General features: G+C 31.8%; 1 protein-coding gene across 1 annotated transcript in view; it reads right to left on the bottom strand.

Moving 5' to 3' along the window:
* LOC143917263 (multiple PDZ domain protein-like) overlaps nt 1–20,638 on the bottom strand; it is a 210,368-nt gene that overhangs the window by 137,712 nt on the left and 52,018 nt on the right. Inside the window, exons 5-12 of the mRNA XM_077438749.1 lie at nt 11,325–11,562; nt 10,205–10,296; nt 9,923–10,129; nt 9,622–9,849; nt 6,524–6,694; nt 6,273–6,425; nt 6,046–6,197; nt 758–872 (exon numbers count right to left, since the gene is read on the bottom strand). Coding sequence (XP_077294875.1) covers nt 758–872; nt 6,046–6,197; nt 6,273–6,425; nt 6,524–6,694; nt 9,622–9,849; nt 9,923–10,129; nt 10,205–10,296; nt 11,325–11,562 — 1,356 coding nt within the window. The remainder of the gene's footprint in view (nt 1–757; nt 873–6,045; nt 6,198–6,272; nt 6,426–6,523; nt 6,695–9,621; nt 9,850–9,922; nt 10,130–10,204; nt 10,297–11,324; nt 11,563–20,638) is intronic.

The following is a 20,638-nucleotide window of genomic DNA, read 5'->3' as shown; positions in this document are numbered from 1 at the left end:
GATCAATTGCTCACTCTTGACAAATCAATTTTAATACCGACTTATGTATGTAATTAGTTCTTCATAGGAAGAGATGAAACCCAAAATTACCAAAACGGAAGTGAGACGAAGGACTCTAGTATGCATTAGAAATTAACATTTGAACATAAAGAACAAATAATTTTTTGTTTTATTTGACATTAAACAAAACTTAAAGTCGCTTTTGAATGACGGTCTCTGTTCGGCGCGCTTCCTCGATTAGGTTTTACACCTTAATTCTGATTATTGGCAAGACATCTGCATGAGTGATATCTTAATAGAAAGGGCAATAAACAGCCATGTTTTTAAAAAGGTTTTACCTCTTAAAGAAAATTCACTTATTTTTTTAAATACAAAAAAAATATCGGATTTTTTCTACTTGACATAAGACAAATAAAAAAATAATAACTGACGAACATACCATTTTTAACTTGGGTAGTATTAGCAATTAACTGTGAGATTTTGGTGTTTTTACAAACCTCCTTTTTACTAAAAATCTTTAAAAAAGACTTTTGACTGAGGTACATATGTGTGGCTCAAAATGTTGTAAATTATGTAAGCTATCAACCCTTTAAGGCTTTGCATCTAGCTACCAAACACCCTGTATTACATGTATTATATATGTATATATATATATATATATATATATATATATATATATATATATATATATATATATATATATATATATATATTTTTTTTTTTTTTTTTTTTTTTTTTAATACTTGTGATAATTCACCTGATAATCTAATATTGAAAATCCAAGTCCTCTATCACTTTTCACCAACTCAATATACTCGGGCTGATCACTCCACATAGCCAATCCGCTCATCGGTTCCAGAGATCTAGATCTGCTTTTTAAAGATGGATTTGCTAAAACAAAAACAAATTCCATATGATTTTACACAACAATCAATTTTGTACACAAACACAAATTTATAATTTATAAAAACATATTATGTACTACATAGTACACTTCATCATCCCGAAAATCATATTTACAATTTAATTCGAGGAAAGTGAAATTGTAATGAATAAACGAAATCATACAGAAAATGGCGAAAATCCAGTTTACAGTTCCGAAACCACTATTTCTGTTTGACTTAATTCACAAATTGTTATCATTTATTTTAATTCGAAATTTCCGGAATCTCGGAAAAGCATAATAAACGTATAACAGGCCACCAGTATATAACGACTCATATGCCAAATAAAGTTATCTTATACATATATATGTATAGGTACCCGACCTTAAAAGAGCCATACATTTTTAATATGCATATACAATATATATAAGGATTGTAAATAGGTTTTTGAGCTCTTTTTCCTATTATTCTGTAGATTAACATTAGAATAATATAATACTATGATTACTAACCAAATTAAATTAAATTGTAAAATAGAAAATTATCGGTAGATCAGTAGCTATTAAAATAGATATAAGATGTATTGTGAACATAATTTCGTAATAATAAAAAGCATTTAAAAATCAAAAAAAAAATCAAATATACAATATATTAATATCTATATTGTAATAGGTATGTACATCATTTTCAATTAAAAAATAATATTTTTCACTCTTTTTGATGAGTTTTGGCTCTTCATATATTAGGTACATATGTATATTACCATATACATATATAAAGACGGTAATGGCGTGGCGGGGGGGGGGGGGCAACGACTGGGGTGTTTCAGTTCCGGATCCCGATTACTGTTTCAATTCCGGATCCCGATTTCTTTTTCAGTTCTAGATCCTGATTCCTTTTTCATTTCCGGTTTCAAATTCCTTTTTGTTTCGGATACGGACTCCATTTTCAGTTCCGGATACCGATCCCTGTTTCAGTTCCGATTCCCGATTTCTGTTTTAGTTCTGCTTCCGATTAATTATTAATATACGTATTGTTACCTTATTTTTAATCATTATCAATTTGTTTCCGAAATCACCCGTTGATATTTCAACCGGCATAAAACTAGTAATAAATAATTACCCAACAGAAAAATGTAGTGAGATATTTCCTACCATTTAAAGTGAAATAACATTCAAAAGTCAGAAATGTAAGCTGAATGCGTGTTCAAACACAAAACAATTTTCTATGTATACTGGGAGCATCAGAAATTTAATTAAAAGCGGAATCCAGAATTCAAAATACACGAAATACCTTCCAAATTTTCCGACAAGTTATTCCCGACGATTCCTTAAGCACCACTTTGGCGAACGGTCAATTTACCTGAGGGCCGCTTTTAATCTACAAAGGTCCACCTGTTACCGAGGAAACATTTCCAGCTGTTGAATTCTGAAAGCGCCAAATTTCAGCCGAGATGCATCTTTATCATTTAAGACGGAAGTTCTAATAAGCAGATTCTGCCTCCTTCGAACAAATCGACTCATTAAAACGGCTCCGTGTTCATTAATTGTTTGTATTCACACGAGGGGTGTGCGGCTGCCTTAATTAAACGCGAAACTCGAATTATACCTGGGTGTCGTGCGTGAAAATTTACATAATGTTGTTCCACGCACTGAGGTACCTGCAACTTGTGATTGCGAAAGTCGCACGTGAAATTTCACGTTTATGAACATATTAACATTGACACCTCTCTCATGGGTGACACTTGTTGATTTTTAAACGATATTACATAACTTTGTAGTTGCCATTTATACCATGTACTTTTTTATTGAACAATAATATTAAAAAAAATATTTAAAAAAAGCATAGCTTAATGCACTCAGCTATATTAGTCTTATAAATACTAGAATGTACTCCTATGAATCTGTGAAATTGCTTATTACATGAAATAGGCAAAAAATATTTAATTCATGAAAAGTTCCAGTCCGTTGCTTAATTCGAGAATTAGGCAAATTATCTGCCAAATGTAAGAATTCTTAAACAGTCGTCATTTTGATAAACATATGTATGTATTAGTGCTTCCGATCCTGGAATATTACTTCAGCACCGGGATTGCGGTGCTAATAATTTCCGATTCCGGGATTCCGGTGCTAGCACCGGGAAATCAAATGTACATATATAACAAAAAAAATGTTCAATTGCATATTTTTATATTTCAAAACCGTTCAATTGCATTTTGCAAACTCTCGATGTTTCACGCAATAAATACTCCTCATATTGGCGTTCTTGTTTTGAGAGTTTGTATTTAGTATTTTTCGCAAGCCGGCGTCAAAACGGGTCAGAGAAAACAAATGGACCAGTGGCGGCTCGTGATAATTTTTAGTGGCGGGGCTGCACTGAAAAAATGTCACCATAATTATTCTATCATGTCATAACAGGACAAAATAAGCACAATTTTTGGCGTACGACCACTTACATGTGGATTTAAGTATTATTGAAAAAAAAACTAGCAAAATTCACCACCCATTAAAGGGGTGCGTCCAAACGCGATGAAGATTTCGAAAAATACGCTGGTACTCCAGTAAGATTGCTAAAAAAAATTCATGCTTGCTGGTTTCACGACGCGGATTAAAAAAAACCCCAAAACCTTTTAAAAACTTAACCCCCTAATTCGTAACGAAAAACATTAACCTGTTGACAATGCATCGATACATCGGTTGTTTCATCTGCCATAACAGCTAGATAAGTTGATTTTTTTATTTCAGCGCTTATTTGTTCCCTACACACGTTCAAAATACAATCTAAAAGTTCATTTTGAATAGTTTTTGATGTCCCTTTAAAAACCGAAGAAGTTTGAAAATGTTTTTTTAAAGAATCGTCGAAATTTTGTGAATATTCTAGAAGCCCACGAAAAACTCCTGGATTTTTTGAATTATCTGTTTCATCGTGTCCCCTCATTGGCATTTCAAATTTACCGCAAAATTTATCGCAATCAATAATTTTAAATAAAACATCCCGATTTTTTTTTTTGACGTTTTCGTTATGCTTATCTATTTCCCGCCGACAAGCTTCCCAAAATCGTGAGATTACACACATTTTTTAAGTGTTCGACACTTCCCTCATGTTTTTAAATTTATCGTTTAAATGTTTTAAGTCAATAACTCCTGTTTTCGTCCAAGATGCTTCGCCTGGCGACTCGCCTCCAAATACAAGACACGGATAACAAAATAACGCGTTTTTTTTTCTGTATATCTCGTTAACCAATTGTATTTTTTATAAATGTCTGGATTAAATTTTCGCGAGTAACTAAAAGATCTACTAGTTGCAGGCTGTGAAATAATTAAATTGGGCGTGAGGCAGCCTAATGCTTTTATAGCGACTTTTTCGGTAAGTTCTAGTCGCGAAAAGTGCAAATTTTGTAAATATTTTACTGAATTCTTTTGTTCTTCCATTTTTAAAAGAAAAAGAATCTTAATATATTTAAATAAAAATTACGAGAAAAAGTTAAACAGATTTGAAAAAAGTTTGCTGTTATCAAAATGAAAACGACTCACCGAAGATTTGATGAGGGCTCGAACACAACCAATTAAGAGTAACGAAAACGAATAAAGCTGTGATCGTGCGATTCAACTAATCAAATGTAAGATCAAGCGCGCCAAATCTTTAACAAACTGACAGATGAATGTCGTTTAACAGGCGAAGGCTGCCGACTGTCCAGCCCAAAACGGCAGAGTGAGTGAAAGAGAAAGAGCTATCTGCAGTTGCAAATAGCTCTTTCTCTTTCTCGTTCCGAAACTCCGGGCTGCGCAGCGTTCAGCGCGGCGCTGTAACACTTTACAGCCAGTACAGCAACATTTTAATTCATCTGTCACCATACAAGTTAGTGGGGTCTTCGAAACGGTCAACATTACTTACAATATCACCCTTTTGGATATGGGTGATATTGTAAGTAATATTTACTCTGTCGAAGGCCCCAATAGTTCGTCCATCCAACTAATAAAAAAATATCATTAATAAATAAAATATTAAATGTATTATTAAACATATATGTTAGAATTTTATAGGAGGGGCTGCAGCCCGGCAGCCCATTAGGACGAGCCGCCACTGAAATGGACTATGATTTTCATTGCTCATCCTACTATTGTTCATTATTTTTTATATTATTTCTTTTTTTTAAATATACAATATACATATAATATATTTTTTTGGGGTCTACCTCACGGGACCGAAAGTAAAACGCCCGTAAACGCAAATATCGGAAGGCAAAAATCGAAAATCGAAAGATCTTAAGTCGAAAGATAAAAAAAGGGTCTCTCCCCACGTCCTACATACTCACTTAATTTGCGCGAGCAGGATACAACAGGAACAAGAGGAACAGGCTTTTCCTCCCGTATTCTGTATATGAGAATCAACTCAAGAAAACTATTAATATCTTTGTCGGAAACATGTGAATACCGATTTAAATTCTATCGTTATTCAAAGCATATCTGTATATATGCTTTGAATAACGATAGAACATTTTTTAATTTAAAAATATGTACATATGTACATAAATAAATTAAAGTTTTTTCTATGCTGATATTTATGCTTCTGGATATCTACACGTCTATCACTACGTACTCATCAATTGCCAATTTCTATTTACGTTTTACAATTTATCTTATTTTTATTACATTGCTATATTTTATTCTGTGTACTTTCCATGTTCCTTATTTCCATGTGCTTTATTTTCCTACTCTTTTCTTATTTTAAATGTTTGAGCTTTTCTTTTTTTTACCTATATGTGAAAATTATTAATGGTTTACTTAACATAATTATATTTTTTTTACTATCAATCTATGTAACTTAATAAACTGTAAATTTTCCAAATAAATAAATAAATAAATAAATAAATAATGATTCAATGTGAACTCCATCCCTTATGTACGTCGAATCGTATGTACATATGTACATAAATAGTATTATAATTTTGGCTCTCGTTTTGAAAAGATCGCAAAGAAAACGTATAAAAACCACGTATAGATGAGTAATATTTTAAAAATAATAGGAGGATTTAAATAGCAAGTCGAAATTGAATGAAAAAAAATGCAAAAATAACTGCTAACTAGAAATAAATAGGCTAATGAGGCTATAAATAATAATAAATAAAATAATGAGAAATAATGAGGCTAGAAATAAATACCGAAGAAAAAGTGTATGAATAAACTCACGAATATTATTCGGAGTAATGGTTGTATTCGTACTGCACATTGAGGCTATTGAGCTTTCCGATTTCGCTTTAATCATCCTCTCCGGCAATGGAAGAAAATTTTGAAGACTTCCACCGAGTATATTCTGCAAATGAAAAACGAACACAAATCAAATATGTATATATACAATATAAAATAAAAATGAAAAATAACAACCAACCCTGGCAGCAAAAGCGTCTCTGTGTTGAGCAGTATCTATAAGTGCCCTGCGAGATGGTCTCCTCGCACAAACAAGGCAAACGCTAGCCGGAAGTTGCTTCAAAGATTTGACGACTTCCAAATGATGCAGTCCAAGAAGACGCCTTCCGTTAACCTTAACATCATAAATAACCGTAAACGTTCGTTCATATGTACATACATACAACTATAGTGACAAAATGTTCGATTAAAATTTCAAACCGAAAAACGTACCTCTAAAAGCTCATCTCCGGCCTGTAACCGGCCGCTTCTACCCACCGGCCCATCTTGCAGCAAAGATCTAATGTAATGATGCGGTCTGACCTCTCTGCCATTTTCTACCTCGACTGTACCTTCCAGTGATATACCCAATCCACCACCGGGCTCCTTGATCATCGTTCCGACCTGTATGATCAGTGTGATCTGTTTAGATTCACTATCAAATATGAAGACATTTGAGATATAAAATTAAACACTAAACGGAGTCAACTTTTAAATTTAGCAAGCAAGTTTCACACACATTCGTAAACACACACACACACACACACACAAAGTCAACACGGTGGTCTTAAACAATAAACACATTCGATTTAAATTCCAAGTCGCAAATAGAATGGCGCTTGTAACGAATTTAACTCTTTCACGACCCAATTGCGACGCAGAAACAACATCTAATAAACAAGTCCGTTTCTAATAAAAGTTTCGAAACCTTTTTACAAACTCGTTTCATTACTTATATAACAGCGATAATAAAAAGGGGGAGAAACGCCCTTTACCCGAAACTAAATTACCCAAATGAGGAAAACGATTCGCTTTTACGGGTATTCAAATGAGTTACCTTGGCGTCTTTTCAGCTCTCGTAAAAGATAGGACAGACATTTCGGTGATTCCCGCAGGAGTTTGACAGAGAATAAAAAAGGTTTGTCGGTCACTTTTCCAATAATTTCTAGTTTCGGTTCGGCACTCGTAGAGCTTAGCTATTTATCCGCGAAACGGTACAAAAAAGACATTCCAATCTATCCAGTTTACCCTCCTCACTTACATATACATACATGCATACATACGGTATGTACTTCATATGTGAGCACAGTATACGAACATATATGTACATACACACGAAAATATTATTACGTATGATATTATAAAATACATGTATGTAGGTATATTATTACGCAATATTACAAAGCATCATTGCAATGATGCTTTGTTATATGAATGATTTTGTATGCATTGCGATGATGCGATACATGTCAATTCAATTGAACGGGGCCAACATGCTATACGGGGATTCGTTAATTAGATCCCTTCGACCCAATTTATTTTACGGCCGTCATGTCACTGACAAATGCATCGTTTACAACGATGACATTTCGTTCGGTCGGTTTCATCCGCACCCACCCATATTCCAGTCGGTCGATAGAGACTCCATCAATATTTTTATTGTCTGGCGAGTATTCTCTGTCCAAAAGTTCGAGTTAACAAGGCGTCAAAAGTTGTAGTGTGGAGCGAAACGACTCGCTAATAACTTGTTGATGTCCTTCCCTCCCGTGTCCTCTGCGATTTTGTCTCTACCTCATTCGCCTTTCATCCGCGAAATCCGACGGTGACAAACACAAACGAAGACAATGAACAAAGGAGTCGGGAGAAATTGTATATAGGTATATTTAATTAGGTAGCACCAAATTCGCAATGAAAATGAAATATCGCCGCGAGAGCCCCTTGCTTCGCTTCATTGTCGCGACCAAAATGGACACATTCTTCATTGATGTGATAAATTAATATTATTATTTCACAAAATCATTTATGTATTCAATTTATAAAATTCAGTCTTCACTTTTATCGTCATAATAATTATTGTTATACTCGTCGGAATATTTCTCAATTCATATACCAACCCAGGTTACCTTTTTTACCCTGTCTTCTTTGTAAAATATATGTATTTACTATTGTATTCTGAACGTGATTTAAAAAGATTTAAAGAAAGGAATATTGATTTCGGATGAAAAAATTCGGATGTGACCGACACACGACTTCATCTATGTATTTGAATAATATAAGAAGTAATAAAAATAAAATTCTATAATGAAACATATGTACATACACGTTCAAACATACCGACTATGAGAGCAATTTCTTTACAAATTGAGCGCAAATTTAGACAAACTTACACAAGTCAAGAGTTCTACTTCCGGTTGTCGGGTTTTGTTGAAATTTTTTTTGTTACTTAAAATTACTATAAATATGTATTACAAACATAAAATATCCAGAAGATAGAAATAATTTAATAGGTCAAAGTAAAAGAATGAAAGATTGTTTAAAAAAATATTACTACTTCCGGTTTACGAATTCTGACTAAAAACTTTATCAACTCTGTTAGTACATAAAGAATACAAATATAAATGTTCAGCTTGATACGTTCAGGGGTGTGGACAGAATAGTGGCCACAATATTTTTGACCTTTCTAAGAGGAAAAAATCCCATTTCCAGTTTATTAAATTTAGTGATTTTATTTTCATCACATTGATACAAGGATTATACTTTTATAATTTTCTCGTGAAGAGCGCATATATTTAAAGGGTCGAAAAAAATAGTGGAAGAAAAATCGAACACGAGTAATCTGCCACTGACGGGTTGCCACCGGTTGACGGGTGCTATACTCGTATGTAGCTTGATATTAAGCTGGAACTTCTAGATATAAAATTTCAGTTTAATACACTGAAAGGTTTCTGAGAAAAACATAAAAAAAGCTTTAGAGTAAAAGTAATACTTCCAGTTGAAGTAAAAATATTTATAAAATATCAGTGTATAAAATTTTTAATTTTTATTAAATGTAAAAAAAATTCAATCTGATCCATTGAGCAGTTTGGGAGATAGTTGAATAAAAAAATTAAAAAAAGAGAATATCTATTAGGGCAGGTATCATTTCTGATCAATTCAAAAATTTAAAAAAAAAATGTCATATCGATAAGCATTTCAGTAAACAATAGTTTCAGTTCGATAAGACTAACGGTATAATACTCAGATACACATACTAACACACACTCACACAGACACTTCAACACATTTTTTCTAGATCACAAAAAAATGTATGTATACAAAAAATGTATACAAAATGTATACAAATGTATAAAAAATGTATACAAAAAAATGTAAAAAAAATCTGCATGGAAAATTTTATTCTATTCAAGCTTTTCTATTATTTCCACTGTAATGTTTCCTATCAACGTGCTATAAAAACTAATAATTAAATTTATATTGAATTGAATAATATGAGATATCTGCTTGCCTTGCCATAGTTGAATTAAGTTAGGAATATTTTTTTAAGAACTTACAACAATTTCGATATCATCTTCAGCTGGCGAGTCCGGCTCTAGAGAAAGTATCTCCCGCCACTTATCCTGGATTGCTCTCAATGCTACGGTACTGTCTTCCCGGTTCTCTTTGGCACCGATGACGATCTCCACATCCTCAGGAGGAGGAGTCACCGGAGACGTAGGATGGGGAGAGTCTACGGTAGCTCTCGAATCCAGCTCGGTATCGATCACAGATGACTCTTCGTACTGCAAACGTTTCAATCACCCTCTCAATTAACTTTGAACTTACGTTCGAATAAATTTGAATACATTTACATACCATAGTTGCCGGACATCTAGGGAGAGAGGTCACTGAGGGTGAAGGAGGCCCCGGTGTCACTCCTTGGGCCTTCAAAGCCTTTTGAAGCTTCTCGTAACGAGGGCCTCTCAAGAATCTTTCAAGCTTTAGGTGAACTATGGGACCTGTACCTCGAAGCAACTCAACAGCTTGATGGTTACTTACGGCTTGTAGCGGCTTGAAATCAACCTGAATACAAGTTGAAATAAGAATTTTGAAACACAATGCGTTTTTTTTATTTTATTATATACAATATGTTGATACCTCTACTATTCTGTCGTTGATCTGTATTTTGTTACAGAGGTCGGCTGAGCTTCCAGTGCTTATGCTCTTCACGAAAATGCCGGAGAGTTCTTCTGAAAGTTTTGTGAACGAGACTGTATAAAAATGGTACGTGTTTGTTTGCGAAACGACAATAATCTAGGTCATCCTTTTACGAGTGCGCCTGGTTTTCAACCGCCAAGAGGAAAACAATCTTATGAGAGCTTTCCGTACGATTCAAAAGCTTGCTTAATGGGAAAAAATAAAACTACGGCTTATTATTCGAATTAAGCCGATCTCGTTTCGTTTTATTTCTTTAGTTCTTCTTTGTTTTCGAATCTTGTCAAAAACAATGACTCGTGCGTCAGATACACCCTCGTCTGTCGCCAACATATAATAGTATATAATAGCTTGTCATTTTAGAAAATTACAAATAAAATCACTTTATTTATTGAAAGCATTGAAAATAGCCAATTATTTTATAATTTTTTTAAGTCATTATTTTCACATTCATGATAATAACAAGGATGTTATGATTTTTTACCAATTAGTAAAATACAGATTTTACAATTAAATATACAAGAAAAAATTCATCATGTCTATAAAGCGCAAAAAACTACAACCCTTAAAAAAAACAATACAAAACGCCCGATTGGGTAGGGAATCAAAACGATTTTATGTCATTAATTTATAAATATGAATAAAAAAATAAGCAGTATTATTAATATCTTGCACAACAAAAACATTTTGAAATTTTTCGTACGCTAAAAACCTTTTGAAACGTAATTGCGAAATTTGACGAATTCATTAATCACATAATTATCGTTATTATGAATATGTCATGTAAAAACATACCTTTGCCTAAATTTTTTTTAATTTAAACTAATCATTTTGTAAGAAGTAAATGTAATAATCGAACGATAAAATATCTATGTATGTACATATTATATAAACATACATAGGATTCTTATCGTTCGATTATTAAATATTATATAAATTTTTGGTGTCAATAAAAAAATGGCAAATTCCCTTTTCTTTTCAATGGCGTTTTAAAATAAAATTCCTTTTATCATCGTCATCTTCGAAAACATCTACAAGTTGAATTATGTATATACATATGTACCTTGCTCACACACATAGCCGGCTACCGTGATCCCCAGTCCATAGACGTCTTTCTTAAGTTGCACTTGAAACGTTTCCATTTCCGGGAGCTGAGGAATTCCGGCTAGTTCCGGTCTTACTGCCATGTCCAACGGTAGCATAGGAACGGCTGGTACTGTTGCTGGAGCTGGAGGAACGGGAGCCATGACTGGACCTACAGGTAATGGATTTTTCACCACGTCCACTATGCTTGATATGGGCTGCAAAAGTGAACACAAAAGAAATATATAATATTATAAAAGTATCAATCTATTATAATTAAACTGTAAACATGATAACAATGAAGATATTGTTCAGTTACGAGAGGGACGTCTCCGACACACGCTACCGCTTCATTATTCGTTTAAGTAATGTTACGTAAAGTTAATTGAAAGTTTACGCAACGTGAAACGATATTGAATTACGCGAGCACGGTACGCAAATTTATATAATCCAGTAAATATATGTATGCCTATATACAATATATTTCTCTTGAAACTTAAATTATATTTCATTACATTGAATGATTGAGTTGTGATTTTTAAAGTACCAATAATATAATAATTTATTATAGGAAAATGATTGGGAGCTCTATATAATAGTTGCATAACCTGAAAGCTTTCAGGTGAAAAAATATCGCAAAAAAAGGGAGACTTCAACCACTCGTATGATCCGATTAGAGTCGATCGCATAGAAATGGTTCGAGCGGTCAAAATAGTGTTAACTTATCGCTCGCCAAGCTTTTCTTCTGCCATTCCAGTTTAGAATAGTTTTATTCCGATTATAATTTTCAATATTTTCAGCGGAAAATTTCATCGCAAAAATGACCAACCAAATATTTCGTGAAAAATTTCTTCGCTTCGTAAGGAGAGATGTAATAAATCGAAAACGTCGAACTTAGGCGGATGCTCGAGGCTAATAAATATGCAAATTATTCCATTTTTATTATTCCGATGAAAGTTTAATGTCCTTTCACATCGGAAATAATACGAAAATAATTGTTATTACCTGTGTAATGTTTCTTTCTACAAAAAAAAATTCAATTCCATACGTACAATATATGTACATACGTACATATAAATAATATACATACGTACATATAAATAATATACATATGTACATATAAATAATATAAATACGTACATATAAATAATATACATACGTACATATAAATAAATATATAGTATGTGAAGAAACATTATAAAAATTTAATGGTACCAAAAAACATTTTGTAAAATTAATTGAACCTTACAACTGAGCTTCCGCAGAATCTATAGACTATCAATTAATACTGAACTGTATCATCATATACAATGTCTTAATTACTTTTAAATCGAATGAACACAAATTCACATCATGCGTAAATGAAGGCCGATTGGAAGGTAAGCTTTTATATCAGTTATGATAAAATTTTGATTATAACCGAATAAACGTGAGGAATTTTTCCTTTTTTTTTGAAAAATAAAGCTACCACGCGATACGGCCGTCAGACTATGTTTTTCTTGTGCATTGCTTTCTTTTATTTCCCTAAGGTGAATGAATGGTTTTTCAATATTAATTTTTCCATGACATATCTGAGAGCTTTTCCCCGCGGCAGCAATCGATAGCCCGTATCCCCTAAGGGGGTTGAGGTGATAAAATCGGGGGATATTTCAGGACTTTTAACATATTTTATGCTATCAAGCCTCCCTTTCACTTGATACATTTGTCTCCTTATTATTTCTTACGCCTTAGTACATATATATGTACATACATACGTTATACCTATACTCGCCACTTCAATGAATCAATCGTTAATGAAAAAAAAAACAAAAATGTATTTTTGAGATCAGCTTCAAATCAATATATACACTCGTAAATTTATCACAAAGTCGAATACAAACAAAGCGAAGTGAACGAAGGACTCTTCATTAAAATCCCATTACGCTCACGATACTACATAACCTCCTACTAGGTGCAGGTAGTTATTTCGTATACTTTGCCAGCAGATTGCCTTTCTCGTGTTATTAATCTTATGTAAAGTTGTCACAGAGAGTGTGTAGACGCAAGTGAATATTGCAGAATTTCAAAATATAACAGAAAACATTTATAATTCAACACAATTCTTATTAATCAAGTACTTTTTAGTCGAAATCGTAAAAAAACGGTAATATGTATAGTGCAAGTGTCTGGCCACAGTGTCATATAGGGGTAACCTGTGAAATCACTGTGTTATATGTCTATTAAAACAAATAAACAAATATGATTATATAATAAAAAGTAAATATATATTTATTTTTATAAGATATTTGAAATTTTGCACCACCCCCCCCCTCACCCACCTAAATATGTATGTTGTTCGCGCCATTTTTTTCGTTGACTTTTTCTCCAGCAAAAACTTTACCCCCGATCAGTTTCATCTATGTATGTACGTGACCGAAAAGTGTTGCCTCAAATCAGCTGTGAAATCTCACATTTCAACTGTGCAAAATTCAGCGACGATTCCGCCGTCAATTTTATTTCTGAACTAAGATAGGAAAAGAAAATATCTATATACATACGTACACATGATGTATATATTCGTATGTCTGAAACGAGTTCGTGATATCCGAGAGTCTGTAAACCGTAAAGTTCCTAATCGAATCAACGACACAAGAAAACACAAGAGAGACGAAAACTTGCTTTAACAATTACGCACGACGTTAATCGTAAGTTTTTTTAGCTATTTTGAACTTTTTTGGTGGGATTTTGGATTGTTTATTAAGTACTAACTAAATTTATAGTTTTCATTCGCAATGGTGAAATGTAGCACGTTACATCTGTCTGTAAATAACTATAAATAAGCTTAAATGGCCGCTGCCGATGGCGTTAATGTCGAGCCTGTAAGCCTGGTCAATGTGTTAACGGTATTAATGCATACAAACGGAACATAATCGCAACTTGCGATTATAAAACAATATCCGATTAACTATGTAGTCACAAGAATAATATAAAATGGAAAACTTTAATCTATTATTGTTCAGTTATTTTGCTTTTATGTATTTGTACTGTATTATTAATCCTGTTGAAAACGCACTATTTTCAAAGTTTCGAAGATGAAAAATATCATCTTGAAATTAATTATGTACATATATGTATGTACATATGTAAATTAGAAAGAATTTCGGAGTTACAAAAACCCTTACTCAATATGAGTCGTCAACACATATACGTTGTGTTTTTAATAAAATTTCGTTCAAAGGCCGTTAATACGGTTTTTTTACTTTATCTATGTATGTAGTAACAATAGATGAAGTTTTGTGATCATGAGAAAATTCGAACTCGAGATTTTGACTGATTCGAACTCAGAATCGATCACTGATCACGTTTTCATGATCTAGAAAAAATGTGTGTGTGTGTGTGTGTCTGTGTGGGTGTGTATTTTGGGGATATTTTTAACACCGTTAGTCCTATCGAACTGAAACTTAGTATCCATTACTGAAATTTTTATCGACACGACGTAAATTTTTTTCAAATTTTTAAGTTGACCGGAAATGGTACCTCGCCTTATAGGTGTCCTCTTTTTTTAAGTTTTTGAATTCAATTATCTCCCAAACCATTAACTGAATCGGACTGAATTCTTTTTGAATATGATACAAATAATAATTTTTATAACCTCATATTTTTTAAATATTTCTATCTGAACCGGAAGTAGTACTTTTACTCTAGAGAATCAAAGTTTTTTATGTTTTTTTCAGAAACCTTTTGGTTTATTGAACTGAAATTTCATATCTAGAAGTTTAAGCTTAATACCAAGTTATTTATAAAATTTAGTAGGCATCTGTCAACCGGAAGTGGCAGTTTACTCTTGTTCGATTTTTCTTCCACTATTTTTTTCGACCCCTTAAACATGTGTGTTCGTCACGAAAAAATTCAAGTATAATTCTTGTAGCAATATAATGAAAAGAAAAAAAAATTATTAAATTTTATAAACCGGAAGTGGGATTTTTTTCTCTTTGAAAGGTCGAAAATGTTGTGCCCACTACTCTGTCTACACCCCTGAACGTATTAAGCTGAAAATTTACATTTCTATCCTTTATGTACAAACTTAGAGCTGGTAGGGTTTTGGTCATAATTCGTTAACCGGAAGTAGTATTTTTTTTTAAAACAATATTTCAATATTTTATTTTGACCTTTTAAATTGTTTTAAGCTTCTTGATATTTATTGTGTATAGTAAAAATAGTAATTTTAAGTAAAAATAAAAAAAATCACTTAATTAATTGAACCGGAAGTGGGATTTTTTCCTCGTAGAAAGGTCAAAAATGTTGTGCCCACTACTCTGTCCACACCCCTGAACGTATTAAGCTGAAAATTTATATTTCTATCCTTTATGTACTAACTTAGATCTGGTAGGGTTTTGGTCAGAATTCGTAAACCGGAAGTAGTATTTTTTTTAAAAACAATAATTCATTATTTTTCAATTATTTTATTTCAACCTTTTAAATTGTTTTAAGCTTCTTGATATTTATTGTGTATAATAAAAATAGTAATTTTAAGTAAAAATAAAAAAAAAATCACTTAATTTAATAAACCGGAAGTGGGATTTTTTCCTCTTAGAAAGGTCAAAAATGTTGTGCCCACTACTCTGTCCACACCCCTGAACGTATTAAGCTGAAAATTTATATTTCTATCCTTTATGTACTAACTTAGAGCTGGTAGGGTTTTCGTCAGAATTCGTTAACCGGAAGTAGTATTTTTTTTTAAAACAATATTTCAATATTTTATTTTGACCTTTAAAATTATTTTTATTTTCTTGATATTTAATGAGTATGATACTGATAGTGATTTTTAGTAATAAAAAAAATTTGAATACAATCAGACAACCGGAAGTAGAACTTTTGTTTTGTGCAAGTTTCCATACATTTGCGCTCAATTTGTATCGCTATCATAGTCATCAGTTCAATATCGAATTTTGTTTTGTAACCTTCTTATATTCCTCAAATGCATAGATAAATTCATTGGTTGGTCACACCCGAATTTTTTTAAATGCTCTTCATAAAAAAAGTATTTATTAAAAGATTAAGTTTCAAACTTTGAACAATTTGGATTTCGCACTGGACATTCAACGACCCAACAACTAACTTTCGCACGACCCAACAACTAACAAGACTATGTAACTGAACACGTGACGAAAAACTTAAATATGAATAATAGTACCGGAGTGGTATGTCTCGACATAGAAAAGGCTTTCGACACGGTTTGGCACGATGGAGTCATTCATAAGCTCCTTATTAACAAAATACCAAACTACCTAATTTTCATCATAAAATCGTATCTAACCCGTATAAAGCATATATATTGGTTAGCGTAAATAATGTTTTATCGTCTCCGAAAATAATCGCAGCTGGCGTTCCTAAAGGGGAGCTTTCTTGGCCCACTCTTATTCTCCATATACATATGTATATAAATAACATATCTATTCCAAAAAACTGTCACATAGCCCTACACAGATGATATAGCTTGCTTCACAAGTAGCAAAAAACCAGACACTGTTCGTAAAAATCTGGAATTTGCAATTAAAACAATGACGGAACACTTCACTAAGTGGAAAATTCAAATTAATCAAACCAAAACAGATGCCATTTTCTTTAGTGTTAGAAAACATAAGCCAAGTTCAGATCTGAAAATTATAAAAAAAAATTCGGGTGTGACCAACCCATGACTTTATCTATGTATTTGAGGAATATAAGAAGGTTACAAAACAAAATTCGATATTGAACTGATGACTATGATAGCGATACAAATTGAGCGCAAATGTATGGAAACTTGAACAAAACAAAAGTTCTACTTCCGGTTGTCTGATTGTGTTCAAATTTTTTTTATTACTAAAAATCACTATCAGTATCATACTCATTAAATATTAAGAAAATACAAATAATTTTAAAGGTCAAAATAAAATATTGAAATATGGTTTTAAAAAAAAATACTACTTCCGGTTTACGAATTCTGACCAAAAACCCTACCAGCTCTAAGTTAGTACATAAAGGATAGAAATATAAATTTTCAGCTTAATACGTTCAGGGATGTGAACAGAGTAGTGGGCACAACATTTTTAACCTTTCTAAGAGAAAAAAATCCCACTTTCGGTTTATAAAATTTAATAATTTTTTTTTCTTTTCATTATATTGCTACAAGAATTATACTTGAATTTTTTCGTGACGAACACACATGTTTAAGGGGTCGAAAAAAATAGTGGAAGAAAAATCGAACAAGAGTAAACTGCCACTTCCGGTTGACAGATGCCTACTAAATTTTATAAATAACTTGGTATTAAGCTTAAACTTCTAGATATGAAATTTCAGTTCAATAAACCAAAAAATTTTTGATAAAAACATAAAAAACCTTGATTATCTAGAGTAAAAGTACTACTTCCGGTTCAGATAGAAATATTTAAAAAATTTAAGGTTATAAAAATTATTATTTCTATCATATTTAAAAAAATTCATTCTGATTCAGTTAGTGGTCTGGGAGATAATTGAATTCAAAAACTTAAAAAAAGAGGACTCCTATAAGGGGAGGTACCGTTTTCGGTCAACTTAAAAATTTGAAAAAAATTTACGTCGTGTCGATAAAAATTTCAGTAACGGATACTAAGTTTCAGTTCGATAGGACTAACGGTGTTAAAAATATCCCCAAAATACACACCCACACAGACACACACACACACACACATTTTTTCTAGATCATGAAAACGTGATCAGTGATCGATTCTGAGTTCGAATCAGTCAAAATCTCGAGTTCGAATTTTCGCATGATCACAAAACTTCATCTATTGTTACTACGTACATAGATAAAGTAAATATATATACGAATAATATTCTATAATAAAATATATATACGAATAAGTTGATGAAATATTGGAATAACGAATGGCTGAAAAATCAGACTAATAATTCTAATACTCGAATATTCGTTTGGGATCCCTAGTGATTACAACAAAATGTCTATACCCTATAAACACAGATTACCTAAACACAATCTGCTTTAGGTCATCGACTTTAGAGAGTCTTTAATTAATATTATGTCTTAGATGTATTATGAGCATTTATAAGAATTGTAAATAGGTTTTTGAACTCTTTTTCCTATTATGCTGTACATTAACATTAGAATAATATAATACTATGATTACTAACCAAATTAAATTAAATTGTAAAATAGAAAATGATCAGTAGATCAGTAGCTATTAAAATAGATATATGTAAGATGTATTGTGAAAATAATTTCGTAATAATTAAAAGCATTTAAAAATCAAATATAAATTTTATACAGAATTGAATACAGCAATCATTTACATAGTCATAGACAACTTGAAAAAAGGCTATACTCCCATTTTCAATTTAATTGTTAGAAAGGTTTATGATTCATGTTTAATTTACAAACCTTATTATTTCTACCGCTATTTTGCGAAAAGTACGCGAACTCTCAAAGAGAGTTTTCGGTAAATTCGGGTGTTTCATTATGATTTTAAATATTTATTTATAATTTTTAAATTAAAAAAGTTAATTATTATTTATAATTATATCATTTTGCATGCAATGAACATATAATTGTTTTATTGGTATCCAGTTCAAATCAATATTTCCTTTCTTCTTAAATAATTTGTATAACATTTCGCTTTCTTTCATATATTGTAATTATATTTGGCACAACTTTTTTCAATTTGCCATAAATATTGTATCCTTTTGATCACTTATATCTTAATATGGATTTTTTATCTATTGAACCATTTTTTATATCTCTCAACGTAATAATTATCAAAGTTAACTATAAATCTTTAAGTTAATATGTTTATCTTATCTATCTTTGTTAATTTTATATAAGATTGCTAATGGTATTATTGACACATCTGTTTTAAGTGAGATTAATTTTAACGTTAATGCCCAGATGCACAAATCTTTTTTATCCACCAATTTGTCAAAGCAACACTTCTTTCAATAGTGCAATCGTTCGTATATGCCGTATTTACGATAGCTTAGAGCAGCGGTTTCCAAACTTTATGCTACTACGCCTCCCTAAAAAAAAATTTTTTTTCCACGCCTCCCTTCCTTTTATTTTTTAATAGATATAATAATATATGTAGACACGTTTTAAATAATTCAATAAACCTTTATTTAAAAAAAGATATTGAACACTACAATAGACAGAATAATAAAAAGGTTTTGCTATAACATAAACTTATACGAACACGTATATTTATTTTTATATTAAATTACTAATTAAACTACATCTAACACATCAAAATTTAATGTGAAGGATGTTGTTGTTTATTGTCACAAAGTTCATCAAATCTTGGGGGCAATATGGAGAGTGCCACTCGTAACTCCTTTTCGACTATTAACCTGGCTCGATATTTGGTTTTGATTGCAGCTAGTGCCGAAAAGCCCGTTTCGCATAAATAAGACGTTACAAACGGTAGAAGCATTTTCATTGCTTTGCAATATGATTTCATTTTGAAACTTTTGTTTTAGTGAGCTATCGCATGATAATTCTATTAATTTTTCTTTTTCGATGGTTGTCAGCTCGAATTCGTTTTCTTCAATTTAGTTAAATGGATTCTGTATCAAAAAAAACTTTGAGAAATCAAGGTCTTTGAAATAATTTGAAAAATGCATCACTAAACCATCCATGTGGTCGATAAAAAGATTTTTACTTGCTTCAATATTGGCTGTGGCCCAGAAATTTTTGGAAAGTGAAAACATATCCAACTCATTATTTTGTAAATTTGATTTCCATAACTTCAACTTTTTAATGAAAGCTTTTACTTTGTCTTTTTGAACAAGTGGATGTATTTGTGATCCCTGCATTGATTTATTTAAACCGCTCAATTTTCCAAAAATTTCAACCATATCTGGCAAGTTTAACAATAAAATTACCGTTCGTCCACAAATGTGTCTTTTCATGTTGGTTTTCTTCGAGAAAGGTTGCTAATTAAATGTGTATATAAAAATGAAAGAAAAATAAAAATAAATATTCATGAATTGAATTTTTACTGTTAAGCTACGATATGAAGTTTTTTTTATTTGTAGATATTATGGTATGAAAATTATTTTTTTATTAAAAAGTTTTGGCGCCTCCCCTGGCAATAGTCCGCGCTTCCCAGTTTGGAAACCGCTGGCTTAGAGGATTGTCCTGACCTCTTTAGTGACTCTTTTAGTATTTTTAGGACAAAGGTGAAGAAAATAATATGTGGTAGATTTGCTTCTTCACCCTTATTGTCTTTCTTTTTCTTTTTCTTTTTTACTTTATCTGTTTCTTTTCTTTTTTTTAAAATCTCGATG

This window comes from Arctopsyche grandis, chromosome 1, assembly GCF_051622035.1.
Source record: "Arctopsyche grandis isolate Sample6627 chromosome 1, ASM5162203v2, whole genome shotgun sequence".
NCBI lineage: Eukaryota > Metazoa > Arthropoda > Insecta > Trichoptera > Hydropsychidae > Arctopsyche > Arctopsyche grandis.
Note: the sequence above shows the minus strand (reverse complement) of the source record. Positions and strands in the feature narration are given on the sequence as shown.